Below are 15,260 nucleotides of genomic sequence, written 5' to 3' on the forward strand. Positions count from 1 at the left end.
CCGACCCTCCTCATCCTCACTGCTGCTGGCCTTCTCAGACTCTACTGTTACCCTCCTGAAGTAGCTGATAACAGGCTACACCAACGGTCAACATATTTCTCCATTTGGAGTGGCAGATTATCCTGCCATTTCTACTGATCTGCGTGTCAGTTATGGTTTTCATGGAACCTTTACATTTAATTTAAAATAACGTCTTCATATCTCAAATCAATGTCACGTGGTTAATAAATTATATCTAAATTAAAATTATTCAATTCAAAATGTTACTTATATTGTCAATATGTAAAAACAGCCTACATAAAGCCAACAATAGAAACACTGCAGCCTGCATGTAGAACATATTTCTTATGAAAATAAATATTCTATAAATCACATTGGCTATGCATGGCCTGACTGCAAGGAACTTTAAACATTGCATCCAACTAGTAATTTGGTCTGGCCTGTGCTGGCAAACTTGCAACATTGTATAAAATATTCTGGGCCCTCAAGAGTTCCCTTGGCCAGTGAGCTCAGGAAAGACAGACACAGCTGTAGGCTATTTGCGCAAGGGATGAGAAGTAATCAGGTAGGCCTATTTTATGATGTTCAGAGCATAACTCAGTTGGTAGAGCATCAGAGCATGACATTTTTCCCCTTTCATGCTGAGTCATTATCGAAAGGAAGAGAGCTGAAAATATGAGTAAAATAGTCTACATTGAGGAACTATTGTCATTCTCACTGGTTGTAAAAACAGACTTTGTTTACTTGCTGTTTGAGGTGAAGAAAAATGACTTTGAGAAACTCCACAGTGATGGTGAGTTAAGACAATCAAAATGGGAAAGAAGTTGAAGGTGCTCAAGCAATGTGAGTAGAGGTGCAACCTAAAAATGTGTCAATATCATTGTACAGGAAAAGGTGCAACACTCTCTCACCATTTAAAAAAATCGTAGTTTTGTTAAGCAAGTTTAAAAGATTGACGTTTCGGTCTTCAATGCCCTTCAAACGGCAATATTTTAAACTTGCTTAATTAAAATTTGAAAAAGTGATTGAGTGAGAGTTGTGCCTTTTCCTGTCCAATGAGTTAAGACATTCAGAAATATTATCAGATCCCTACCTGGGCACATTTATAGGCCTACATTTACACAGAGGCCAGGTTGCCTATAGGCCTACTTCTATATGTAATCATGTCAAGTAGCCTGTAGGCCTACTTCTATGTTTAATCAGGCCAGGTAGCCTATAGGCCTACTTCTATATGTAATCATGTCAAGTAGCCTGTAGGCCTACTTCTATGCGTAATCAGGCCAGGTAGCCTATAGGCCTACTTCTATGCTTCGTCAGGCCAGGTAGCCTATAGGCCTACTTCTATGTGTAATCAGGCCAGGTAGCCTTTAGGCCTACTTCTATTTGTAATCATGTCAAGTAGCCTATAGGCCTACTTCTATGCTTAATCAGGCCAGGTAGCCTATAGGCCTACTTCTATGTGTAATCAGGCCAGGTAGCCTATAGGCCTACTTCTATGTGTAATCAGGCCAGGTAGCCTTTAGGCCTACTTCTATATGTAATCAGGCCAGTAGCCTATAGGCCTACTTCTATGTTTAATCATGCCAGTAGCCTATAGGCCTACTTCTATATGTAATCAGGCCAGGTAGCTTTTGGCCTACTTCTATGTGTAATCAGGCCAGGTAGCCTATAAGCCTACTTCTATGTGTAATCAGGCCAGCTAGCCTATAGGCCTACTTCTATGCTTAATCAGGCCAGGTAGCCTATAGGCCTACTTCTATGCGTAATCAGGCCAGGTAGCCTATAGGCCTACTTCTATGCTTAATCAGGCCAGGTAGCCTATAGGCCTACTTCTATGCTTAATCAGGCCAGGTAGCCTATAGGCCTACTTCTATGCTTAATCAGGCCAGGTAGCCTATAGGCCTACTTCTATGCTTAATCAGGCCAGGTAGCCTATAGGCCTACTTCTATATGTAATCATGTCAAGTAGCCTATAGGCCTACTTCTATGCTTAATCAGGCCAGGTAGCCTTTAGGCCTACTTCTATGCGTAATCAGGCCAGGTGGCCTATAGCCCTAATTCTATGCTTAATCAGGCCAGGTAGCATAGGTGTGTGTCCTTACTCGAGATTGTCTATTGTTTGGAGCGCTCCTGTCAATTGAATAAATTGACAACTCGTAAATGCAATGAAATAAACCAAAACGTTTTTCTCACAAGTGTAGCCAAGGTTGTTCCTTTGCAAACAAAATGTAAACTCTTACATTGACAACAGTAAGACTGTTGTAATAATAATATATTGAATTCATTACCATAATTAAACAAACATTGTAGATTAGAAATTCTGTGAATTAACAGTAAAAGTACTACTGGTGATACTGTGTGTCACCAGACAGGCCAATGGACAGTCCCAGACAGGCAATGGACTAGTCCACTCAGACAGGCAATGGACTAGTCCACTCAGACAGGCAATGGACTAGTCCACTCAGACAGGCAATGGACTAGTCCACTCAGACAGGCAATGGACTAGTCCACTCAGACAGGCAATGGACTAGTCCACTCAGACAGGCAATGGACTAGTCCACTCAGACAGGCAATGGACTAGTCCACAGGCAATGGACTAGTCCACTCAGACAGGCAATGGACTAGTCCACTCAGACAGGCAATGGACTAGTCCACTCAGACAGGCAATGGACTAGTCCACTCAGACAGGCAATGGACTAGTCCACTCAGACAGACAATGGACTAGTCCACTCAGACAGACAATGGACTAGTCCACTCACACAGACAATGGACTAGTCCACTCAGACAGACAATGGACTAGTCCACCCAGACAGGCAATGGACTAGTCCACTCAGACAGACAATGGACTAGTCCACTCAGACAGACAATGGACTAGTCCACTCAGACAGACAATGGACTAGTCCACTCAGACAGGCAATGGACTAGTCCACTCAGACAGGCAATGGACTAGTCCACCCAGACAGGCAATGGACTAGTCCACCCAGACAGGCAATGGACTAGTCCACTCAGACAGGCAATGGACTAGTCCACTCAGACAGGCAATGGACTAGTCCACTCAGACAGGCAATGGACTAGTCCACTCAGACAGGCAATGGACTAGTCCACTCAGACAGGCAATGGACTAGTCCACTCAGACAGGCAATGGACTAGTCCACTCAGACAGGCAATGGACTAGTCCACTCAGACAGGCAATGGACTAGTCCACTCAGACAGGCAATGGACTAGTCCACTCAGACAGGCAATGGACTAGTCCACCCAGACAGGCAATGGACTAGTCCACCCAGACCAAAAATGGACTAGTCCACTCAGACAGGCAATGGACTAGTCCACTCAGACAGGCAATCAGACAGGGAGGCAATGGACTAGTCCACTCAGACAGGCAATGGACTTGTCCACTCAGACAGGCAAATGGACTAGTCCACTCAGACAGGCAATGGACTAGTCCACTCAGACAGGCAATGGACTAGTCCACTCAGACAGGCAATGGACTAGTCCACTCAGACAGGTGTGAATCTGACAGGTGTCTTGTGTGCCATACATTTTATTTTATTTATTTATATATATATATGCCACTGCTCGACTAAAAACATATTGGTCGACCAACAGCCTATCGACCAATTGACTAAATTGGGTCAGCCTTAAAAGCTATTCAACAACCTCAGCCAAAAAGGGGGCGAAAATTATGAGTCATATCATCCTCCACTCACTATCACAAGGGTTAGTAACTACAGACTCATTTCATATCATCCTCCACTCACTATCACAAGGGTTAGTAACTACACAGACTCATTTCATATCATCCTCCACTCACTATCACAAGGGTTAGTAACTACACAGACTCATTTCATATCATCCTCCACTCACTATCACAAGGGTTAGTAACTACACAGACTCATTTCATATCATCCTCCACTCACTATCACAAGGGTTAGTAACTACACAGACTCATTTCATATCATCCTCCACTCACTATCACAAGGGTTAGTAACTACAGACTCATTTCATATCATCCTCCACTCACTATCACAAGGGTTAGTAACTACAGACTCATTTCATATCATCCTCCACTCACTATCACAAGGGTTAGTAACTACACAGACTCATTTCATATCATCCTCCACTCACTATCACAAGGGTTAGTAACTACAGACTCATTTCATATCATCCTCCACTCACTATCACAAGGGTTAGTAACTACAGACTCATTTCATATCATCCTCCACTCACTATCACAAGGGTTAGTAACTACACAGACTCATTTCATATCATCCTCCACTCACTATCACAAGGGTTAGTAACTACACAGACTCATTTCATATCATCCTCCACTCACTATCACAAGGGTTAGTAACTACACAGACTCATTTCATATCATCCTCCACTCACTATCACAAGGGTTAGTAACTACAGACTCATTTCATATCATCCTCCACTCACTATCACAAGGGTTAGTAACTACAGACTCATTTCATATCATCCTCCACTCACTATCACAAGGGTTAGTAACTACACAGACTCATTTCATATCATCCTCCACTCACTATCACAAGGGTTAGTAACTACACAGACTCATTTCATATCATCCTCCACTCACTATCACAAGGGTTAGTAACTACAGACTCATTTCATATCATCCTCCACTCACTATCACAAGGGTTAGTAACTACAGACTCATTTCATATCATCCTCCACTCACTATCACAAGGGTTAGAAACTACACAGACTCATTTCATATCATCCTCCACTCACTATCACAAGGGTTAGAAACTACACAGACTCATTCCTCCACTCATTATCACAAGGGTTAGTAACTACACAGACTCATTTCATATCATCCTCCACTCACTATCACAAGGGTTAGAAACTACACACTCATTTCATATCATTCTCCACTCACTATCACAGGGGTTAGTAACTACACAGACTCATTTCATATCATCCTCCACTCACTATCACAAGGGTTAGTAACTACAGACTCATTTCATATCATCCTCCACTCATTTCAAGGGTTAGTAACTACACAGACTCATTTCATATCATCCTCCACTCACTATCACAAGGGTTAGTAACTACACAGACTCATTTCATATCATCCTCCACTCACTATCACAAGGGTTAGTAACTACACAGACTCATTTCATATCATCCTCCACTCACTATCACAAGGGTTAGTAACTACACAGACTCATTTCATATCATCCTCCACTCACTATCACAAGGGTTAGTAACTACACAGACTCATTTCATATCATCCTCCACTCACTATCACAAGGGTTAGTAACTACACAGACTCATTTCATATCATCCTCCACTCACTATCACAAGGGTTAGTAACTACAGACTCATTTCATATCATCCTCCACTCACTATCACAAGGGTTAGTAACTACAGACTCATTTCATAACTCCACTCACTATCACAAGGGTTAGTAACTACAGACTCATTTCATATCATCCTCCACTCACTATCACAAGGGTTAGTAACTACACAGACTCATTTCATATCATCCTCCACTCACTATCACAAGGGTTAGTAACTACACAGACTCATTTCATATCATCCTCCACTCACTATCACAAGGGTTCACAGACTCATTTCATATCATCCTCCACTCACTATCACAAGGGTTAGTAACTACACAGACTCATTTCATATCATCCTCCACTCACTATCACAAGGGTTAGTAACTACACAGACTCATTTCATATCATCCTCCACTCACTATCACAAGGGTTAGTAACTACACAGACTCATTTCATATCATCCTTCACTATCACAAGGGTTAGTAACTACAGACTCATTTCATATCATCCTCCACTCACTATCACAAGGGTTAGTAACTACACAGACTCATTTCATATCATCCTCCACTCACTATCACAAGGGTTAGTAACTACACAGACTCATTTCATATCATCCTCCACTCACTATCACAAGGGTTAGTAACTACACAGACTCATTTCAGACTCATCATCCTCCACTCACTATCACAAGGGTTAGTAACTACACACTCATTTCATTGAACTTTAAAACACTGGCAGTTTGTCTACTTCACCTCTTTAGTCTCCTCTCTGATCACTCCAGACAGACCAGTCATTCAGGGATATGTGTTGTCAAAACTACAGAATTAAACCTATTAATAGACTGGGTCAAAACGTATGGCGGTCTATTACTCCTGCTCTTACCATGAGTAACAGATGTCCCAATCTTCTCCTCCTCTTCTTCATCTTTAATGTTGACATTCAGCTCCAGTGTTTGACTGCAGTCTTCCAGCTTCACTGATGCCATCTCTGGACCCTGCAGTGCAAACTGGGCTCCACTGTCACAATCAGGACCCAGTGACTGTAGGTTTGGCCTCAGTGTGGAAGGAGAGTGGCAGGCTGGGTTTGTCCTCACTGTTGATGTTACCGGCCTCAGACTTAATTCTAGTCGGCCTGTAGTAATTGAGAGAAATGGACACAAAAAGTCTTGAAAGTTCTGGCACTTTTATTTTCAAACTATATTAGATCAGGTATATTAGACCAATCATTAACAAACCATTCAATTCATTTCAAAGGAAACACAAGGTTCACACTATAAATTAGTCTGCACAACGTAAATGCACTAAACCTAAAGTAGATTTCCTAAATTCACACACAGTGCATTCAGAAAGTATTCAGACCCCTTGACTTATTCCACATTTTGTTACATTACAGCTTTATTGTAAAAAGGATGAAATTGTGTCCACCCCCCCCAATCAATCTACAGACAATACCCCATAATGACAAAGCAAAAATGTAGAATTTTTGGCAAATGAAAAATCACATTAACATAATTATTCAGACCCTTTTACTCAACACTTTATTGAAGCACCTTTGGCAGTGATTACAGCCTGGAGTCTTCTAGGGTATGATGCTACAAGTTTGGCGCATCTGTATTTGGGGAGTTTCTCCCATTCTTCTCCGCAAAGCCTCTCAGGCTCTGTCAGGTTGGATGGTGAGCATCACTGCACAGCCATTTTCAGGTCTCTCCAGGGATGTTCGATCTGGTTCAAGTCCGGGCTCTGGCTGGGCCACTCAAAGACATTCAGAGACTTGTCCCAAAGCTACTCCTGCATCGTCTTGGCTGTGTGCTTAAGATCGTTGTCCTGTTGGAAGGTGAACTTTCACCCATGTCTGAGGTCCTTAAAAGGTTTAGGAAGAGTCAATCCTGTCTCGGAGCTCTACGGACAATTCCTTCAACCTCATGACTTGGTTTTTGCTCTGACATGCACCATCAAATGTGGGACCTTATATAGACAGGTGTGTGCCTTTCAGGTGGACTCCAATCAAGTTGTAGAAACATCTCAAGGATGATCAGTGGAAACAGGATGCACCTGAGCTTAATTTACAGTCTCACAGCAAATAGTGTACAATGATTTTTATTATTTTACAAATTTGCAAAAAAAGAAAAAAAACGTTTCCTTTGTCATTATGGGGTACTGTGTGTAGATTGATGAGGAAAAAGTTGAATAAGGCTAACTTAACAAAATATGGAAAAAGGGTCTGAATACTTTCCGAGGAATTAGCCATTCGTTCTCATTCTGAGAAATAAGGTTGGCCACTTGATTTTAACATCTGAACAAAGTGGACAGGCTAACATGCTTTTCAAACAGTTGGAGACAGAAGGGTGTGTTCATAACAACTTCACAATTCATTAGATTATTGACTGTTAGAAATGCAGTGTATTTGACCTTTAATTGTACAAGGCTTATTTATAGAGAAACTAAATGTACATATCTTGAATCGCCTAGAGGTTTGAAAACTCAAGATACAGCTGTATGATATTTATTCCATATCGCCCAGCCCCAATGGAGAACATTAGAGTAAAGTACAATACAGTACGTTATACTGTACTATACGGTACTGTACTGAACTAAACTTTTCTTTCCTGTACTCTGCTGTAGTTCTTTCCAACCTTGTGAAATATTAACTATGTTTCCAAAAACGTGTCCAGTGACTTTTCTGTCGACATTTAGAAAACGTTTGCATAGAAAACAGATCAGACAATTGCCAGCTAGGTTGTTTCCATTTAACAATCTTGTGTTGAATTGGTCCACTCACACTGACACTCACACTGACTTCACTGACATGAAGAAGGCGCAGTAGCGCCTATTCAACCTCAGGAGGCTGAAGAAATTCGGCTTGTCACCAAAAGCACTCACAAACTTCTACAGATGCACAATCGAGAGCATCCTGGCGGGCTGTATCACCGCCTGGTACGGCAACTGCTCCGCCCTCAAAAGGCTCTCAGAGGGTAGTGAGGACTGCACAACGCATACCTGGGGCAAACTACCTGCCCTCCAGGACACCTACACCACCCGTTGTTACAGGAAGGCCATAAAGATCATCAAGGACATCAACCACCGAACCACTGCCTGTTCACCCCGCTATCATCCAGAAGGCGAGGTCAGTACAGGTGCATCAAAGCTGGGACCGAGAGACTGAAAAACAGCTTCTATCTCAAGGCCATCAGACTGTTAAACAGCCACCACTAACATTGAGTGGCTGCTGCCAACACACTGTCATTGACACTGACCCAACTCCAGCCATTTTAATAATGGGAAATGATGTAAATATTCACTAGCCACTTTAAACAATGCTACCTTATACAATGTTACTTACCCTACATTATTCATCTCATATGCATATGTATATACTGTACTCTACATCATCGACTGCATCCTTATGTAATACATGTATCACTAGCCACTTTAACTATGCCACTTTGTTTACTTTGTTACACACTCATCTCATATGTATATACTGTACTCGATACCATCTACTGTATGCTGCTCTGTACCATCACTCATTCATATATCCTTATGTACATGTTCCTTATCCCCTTACACTGTGTATAAGACAGTAGTTTTGGAATTGTTAGTTAGATTACTTGTTGGTTATCACTGCATTGTCGGAACTAGAAGCACAAGCATTTGCTACACTCGCATTAACATCTGCTAACCATGTGTATGTGACAAATAAAATGATTTGTGTTGATAATAACAGCTGTACTTAATGATGCAACCCGTACCGTCAAAATGATCCCACAAACATTATTATATATATATTTTTAACACTTTCTATCCTCAAATGCTAACATTTTTTTGAGCTTTTGAACATTTCTCCTGCCGTCCAAGTCAAAAAATGACATCCAAAAGACATCGGTCTGTGCTTACTGGGGTGTATCCTAGGATCGGCCTGCAATGGAATTTTATGAATGTCCATCCATGTGGAAGGCCTAGCGTTTGTAAAACAGTCAGTTGCATTGGCTTTATTAGTCCTGGTTCCTGTGACTAATCATGTTGTCTATTTAAGAGCTGAATAGACCCATCAGCTACCCAACTCTATCAGGAGTTATCCTGAACCTATTGGCAATGAGAATCAACTCTATCAGGAGTTATCCTGAACCTATTGGCAATGAGAATCAACTCTATCAGGAGTTATCCTGAGTCTATTGGCAATGAGAATCAACTCTATCAGGAGTTATCCTGAACCTATTGGCAATGAGAATCAACTCTATCAGGAGTTATCCTGAGCCTATTGGCAATGAGAATCAACTCTATCAGGAGTTATCCTGAGTCTATTGGCAATGAGAATCAACTCTATCAGGAGTTATCCTGAACCTATTGGCAATGAGAATCAACTCTATCAGGAGTTATCCTGAACCTATTGGCAATGAGAATCAACTCTATCAGGAGTTATCCTGAGTCTATTGGCAATGAGAATCAACTCTATCAGGAGTTATCCTGAACCTATTGGCAATGAGAATCAACTCTATCAGGAGTTATCCTGAACCTATTGGCAATGAGAATCAACTCTATCAGGAGTTATCCTGAACCTATTGGCAATGAGAATCAACTCTATCAGGAGTTATCCTGAACCTATTGGCAATGAGAATCAACTCTATCAGGAGTTATCCTGAACCTATTGGCAATGAGAATCAACTCTATCAGGAGTTATCCTGAACCTATTGGCAATGAGAATCTATGTGTTTAACACAGAGGGAAATGCAGAAGTATTAATTTATTGCTGTGATCATCTCCTCAAAAATGTACAGAGAAACTTGAAACCACTGATGATCATGACAATTTAGCTGACGGGGTTCAACGGGGTTCAATTTAGCTGACGGGAATATCCCTCTAGTGGTGTGGGGGCTGTGCTTTGGCAAAGTGGGTGGGGTTATATCCTTCCTGTTTGGCCCTGTCCGGGGGTGTCCTCGGATGGGGCCACAGTGTCTCCTGACCCCTCCTGTCTCAGCCTCCAGTATTTATGCTGCAGTAGTTTTGTGTCGGGGGGCTAGGGTCAGTTTGTTATATCTGGAGTACTTCTCCTGTCCTATTCGGTGTCCTGTGTGAATTTAAGTGTGCTCTCTCTAATTCTCTCTTTCTTTCTCTCTCTCTCTCGGAGGACCTGAGCCCTAGGACCATGCCTCAGGACTACCTGACATGATGACTCCTTGCTGTCCCCAGTCCACCTGGCCATGCTGCTGCTCCAGTTTCAACTGTTCTGCCTTACTATTATTCGACCATGCTGGTCATTTATGAACATTTGAACATCTTGGCCATGTTCTGTTATAATCTCCACCCGGCACAGCCAGAAGTGGACTGGCCACCCCACATAGCCTGGTTCCTCTCTAGGTTTCTTCCTAGGTTTTGGCCTTTCTAGGGAGTTTTTCCTAGCCACCGTGCTTCTACACCTGCATTGCTTGCTGTTTGGGGTTTTAGGCTGGGTTTCTGTACAGCACTTTGAGATATCAGCTGATGTACGAAGGGCAATATAAATACATTTGATTTGACTTGTGTAAACTCTACATAGTTGTGTTCTGTGGGTGTCACTGAGTAGGCTGAACAATCCATAGGTAAGACTGTAGAGTGCAATATGAATGTCCAACACAAACAAAAGACCCTCCATACTCAACTGGTGGACCTCGGTCCAGATCCAGAATGGGGTCAATACGGACCACAGAACCCAAAATATATATAATAATACTTTTTGGGTTGCAAAAAAAAAATGTTGCCCCATCGCAAAATGTATAGAATTGAGTATTATTACATTTAAACCTGCCAACAAGAGGTTTGTGAAAATGTTGTGGTTGCAAGTTGGGGGTTTGTTACGCCAATAAATGACCATATCCATCTGGACTTTTGCCACCTAGGAAATGTGTGTGACTGGACCTTCTCAAATAGTACTGGAGAACCCCTGTAATAGACTGACTGGGAAGGTGATTTTTGAGTCAAAGTCCTGCAATAAGAGCTAAGACATTAATATGTGTTAACTCTTGGTAATTGTATTCTGTGGGTGTCACCTGTTTCCTGGGTGCACAATCCAACCAGTTTCATAAGTACATATAAAAATGTCCCCAATGCAAATTATGCGTCTAATACATCCACAGTGGGATTTCAAACGTTCTGTTCTGTCTATTTTCAAATTAATGAATTATTGTAATGCATTTTAAATTAAGTTACATTCCAAACATGTTTAGCGTTTCTAGTCCAAATATGACACGATTCCATTAATTTGAATCAATTTGCATCATTTTCAATGAGAGCGAAACGCAAATTCCACTATTGTGGCTAATCGTTATTGTAGCTATCTTCACATACGTAGGGACAAGCAGGGAGACGGAGACGTTGGCCACGATCAGATATAAATGTATTATGTAGAACAAACTTGCCTCTGATTCTAAGGAATCATGTCAGTTCTATTCAGAGGATTTCTATCTGCAACTTTCCACAACGTTTTTGTACTGAACATCCCCAGGCGAAACAACACTGAGTTAAGTACGAACAATGAAAGCCTCACAATTGAAAACGTGTGGTGGACACCGCGCTGTGTGCTTGTAAAACATTTGTTATCACGTTCTTCACTCACTCGGTTTGACATAACCACAAAACCTTTCCCAAACGTGGTAATACATTGACAGATTTGGTTTTTTTTAACATGTTATGACGTTCTTTCGATATTAGTGCTATTACATACCTGTAGAAACAACGATAAACGGACAGCACAGTTCTGGCCTTTTCTTTATTCCGAAGAATGGTGGGCGCCAACCCGGAACTTCCTGTCCCCCCACTACCACAGTGCAACAGCGACATTATTGGACTGATGGACTAACTACTACTAAACCATGTTGAATATAAAAGTGAGATTGATTATCTCGACAAATAAACCTTGTTTTAAAAAACTAAAGTGTTGTCTGTTTTAGTGTCTAAGTTTTTCAACTCATTACATATGTATTGTAGATGATCTCTGTGGAAGGCCAAGAAGATCATCAAGAACCTCAGCCACCAGAGTCACTCTGCTACCATCAGGCGGAGACGGTACAGGTGAATCAAACCTGGGACAGAGAAAATGAAACCGCTTTTATCTCCAGGCCATAAGACTGTTAAACAGTCATCACTGATTTGATTTAGATAATATTGGTGAATAGCAAATTGGCTTATTCCAATGTGTAGAGATGTTGTGAGATGCTCATTTCAACTTCCTGTCCTACTTGGTTTCAGAAACAAACTAAATATGTCACTTGAAACATCGTTTATTGTAATTCATTATACAAAAGTTTGACCAGCATAAAATCATATTCAAACTTTATTTTTCATTGGCAGATCAATTTAGTTGGCTTGATTTGGTTTTCCCAAACACATTAATTATCAATGACTAACATAATACATCTAGTTTTGAAAAGACAATAAATAAATACATGAAGTCGTTTCATAGCTTGTTTTTCATTAAAGAAATAGTCAGTTGGTAGTAAAGAATGATCCCAAACTAGTGGATCATTGGTCTAATGAACACTGGTCTAATGAACACTGGTCTAATGAACACTGATCTAATGAACATTGGTCTAATGAACACTGGTCTAATGAACATTGGTCTAATGAACACTGGTCTAATGAACATTGGTCTAATGAACACTGGTCTAATGAACACTGGTCTAATGAACACTGGTCTAATGAACATTGGTCTAATGAACACTGGTCTAATGAACACTGGTCTAATGAACACTGGTCTAATGAACATTGGTCTAATGAACACTGGTCTAATGAACATTGGTCTAATGAACACTGGTCTAATGAACACTGGTCTAATGAACATTGGTCTAATACATGTCTAATGAACACTGGTCTAATGAACACTGGTTTAATGAACATTGGTCTAATGAACACTGGTCTAATGAACACTGGTCTAATGAACACTGGTCTAATGAACACTGGTCTAATGAACACTGGTCTAATGAACACTGGTCTAATGAACACTGGTCTAATGAACACTGGTCTAATGAACACTGGTCTAATGAACACTGGTCTAATGAACACTGGTCTAATGAACACTGGTCTAATGAACATTGGTCTAATGAACACTGGTCTAATGAACACTGGTCTAATGAACACTGGTCTAATGAACACTGGTCTAATGAACACTGGTCTAATGAACATTGGTCTAATGAACATTGGTCTAATGAACACTGGTCTAATGAACACTGGTCTAATGAACACTGGTCTAATGAACATTGGTCTAATGAACACTGGTCTAATGAACATTGGTCTAATGAACACTGGTCTAATGAACACTGGTTTAATGAACATTGGTCTAATGAACACTGGTCTAATGAACACTGGTCTAATGAACATTGGTCTAATGAACACTGGTCTAATGAACACTGGTCTAATGAACACTGGTCTAATGAACATTGGTCTAATGAACACTGGTCTAATGAACATTGCTCGTGTTTCTTGACCCAAGCAAGTCTCTTCTTCTTACTGGTGTCCTTTAGTACTGGTTTCTTCGCAGACATTTGACCATGAAGCCTGATTCACACAGTCTGCTTTGAACAGTTGATGTTGAGATGTGTCTGTTGTTTGAACTCTGTGAAGCATTTATTTGGGCTGCAATTTCTGAGGCTGGTAACTCTAATGAACTTATCCTCTGCAGCAGAGGTAACTCTGGGTCTTCCTTTCCTGTGGCGGTCCTCATGAGAGCCAGTTTCATCAAAACGCTTGATGGTTTTGCGACTGCACTTGAAGAAACTTTCAAAGTTCTTGGCATTTTCAGTATTGACTGACCTTCATGTCTTAAGGTAATGATGGACTGTCATTTCTCTTTGGTTATTTGAGCTGTTCTTGCCATAATATGGACTTGGTCTTTTACCAAATAGGGCTATCTTCTGTATAGGTATATTGATTGAGGGATCAATATCTTGTCACAACACAACTGATTGGCTCAAACGCATTAAGGAAAGAAATTCCACAAATGAACTTTTAAGAAGGCTCACCTGTTAATTGAAATGCATTCCAGGTGACTACCTCATGAAGCTGGTTAAGAGAATGCCAAGAGTGTGCAAAGCTGTCATCAAGGCAAAGGGTGGCTATTTAAAGAATCTCAAATATAAAATATATTTTGATTTGTTTAACACTTTTTTTTGTTACTACATGATTCCATATGTGTTATTTCATAGTTTTGATGTCTTCACTATTATTCTCCAATGTAGAAAATAGTAAAAATAAAGAAAAACCCTTGAATGAGTAGGTGTTATAAAACATTTGACCAGTAGTGTGTGTATGTATATCTATATCTATATATTTGTGTGCAGCTTTATTAACTCAATATTTTTTTTACATTGTTTGTAAACTGATATGTGACACGTATTAATGCCAAAATAACATTTTATTTTTAGCTAAACAGGTGGGGCTCAAAACAGGCTCTGTTCCACCTGCCCTGAATGAAGCGTCACCACTATTATCACTGCGCTTTCAACCATATAAAAGCACAACAAAGTCCAAATGGGAAAACAATGTTAGATATGTAGTTTATTTATCCAACAACAATGTGTTCTCACTGTGCTTTAGTTGAGTTTGCATTAATCGTACTTGGTGCAAGTTGTAAACGCTGTTCAATTAGGTTCTGACAGATTATTACAACAATTATGAAGATCTCACAGACATATAACCTGCTGTCCTGAACAAGCACACTTTCTCTGATTACATAAGATAATTATAGTTACAGTAACCCCAAAATGTCCATGGATGTTTTATTTGTTTAAAGGTTGAATAAATACTATTACATTAGTTTGTAAGATAGTCATGTATCACATGACCCATGAGGAGGCGCACAATTGGTCCAGCATCGTCCAGGTTAGGGAGGGTTTGGCCGGCCGGGATGTCTTTGTCTCATGGTGCTCCAGCGACTCCTTGTGGCGGGCCGGGGTGACTGCAAGCTGACTTTGGTCATCAGTTCAACAGT

At 40.7% G+C, this 15,260-nt stretch overlaps 1 protein-coding gene across 44 annotated transcripts in view; it reads right to left on the bottom strand.

Annotated features, from left to right (window-relative positions):
• LOC118370532 (zinc finger protein OZF-like) overlaps window positions 1-15,260 on the bottom strand; it is a 126,940-nt gene that overhangs the window by 58,095 nt on the left and 53,585 nt on the right. For 10 of the 44 annotated variants that reach the window (XM_052504304.1, XM_052504335.1, XM_052504330.1 and 7 more), the window contains exon 4: window positions 6,186-6,434. The exons of 32 other annotated variants lie outside the window; for them this stretch is intronic. In XM_052504304.1, the coding sequence (XP_052360264.1) occupies window positions 6,186-6,434 (249 nt within the window). Of the gene's footprint in view, window positions 1-6,185; window positions 6,435-11,999; window positions 12,108-15,260 lie in introns of those variants that run through there. 2 more of the 44 variants (XM_052504314.1, XM_052504315.1) reach the window with 2 other exon arrangements.

The sequence above is a fragment of the Oncorhynchus keta genome, unplaced genomic scaffold (genome assembly GCF_023373465.1).
Source record: "Oncorhynchus keta strain PuntledgeMale-10-30-2019 unplaced genomic scaffold, Oket_V2 Un_contig_18996_pilon_pilon, whole genome shotgun sequence".
NCBI lineage: Eukaryota > Metazoa > Chordata > Actinopteri > Salmoniformes > Salmonidae > Oncorhynchus > Oncorhynchus keta.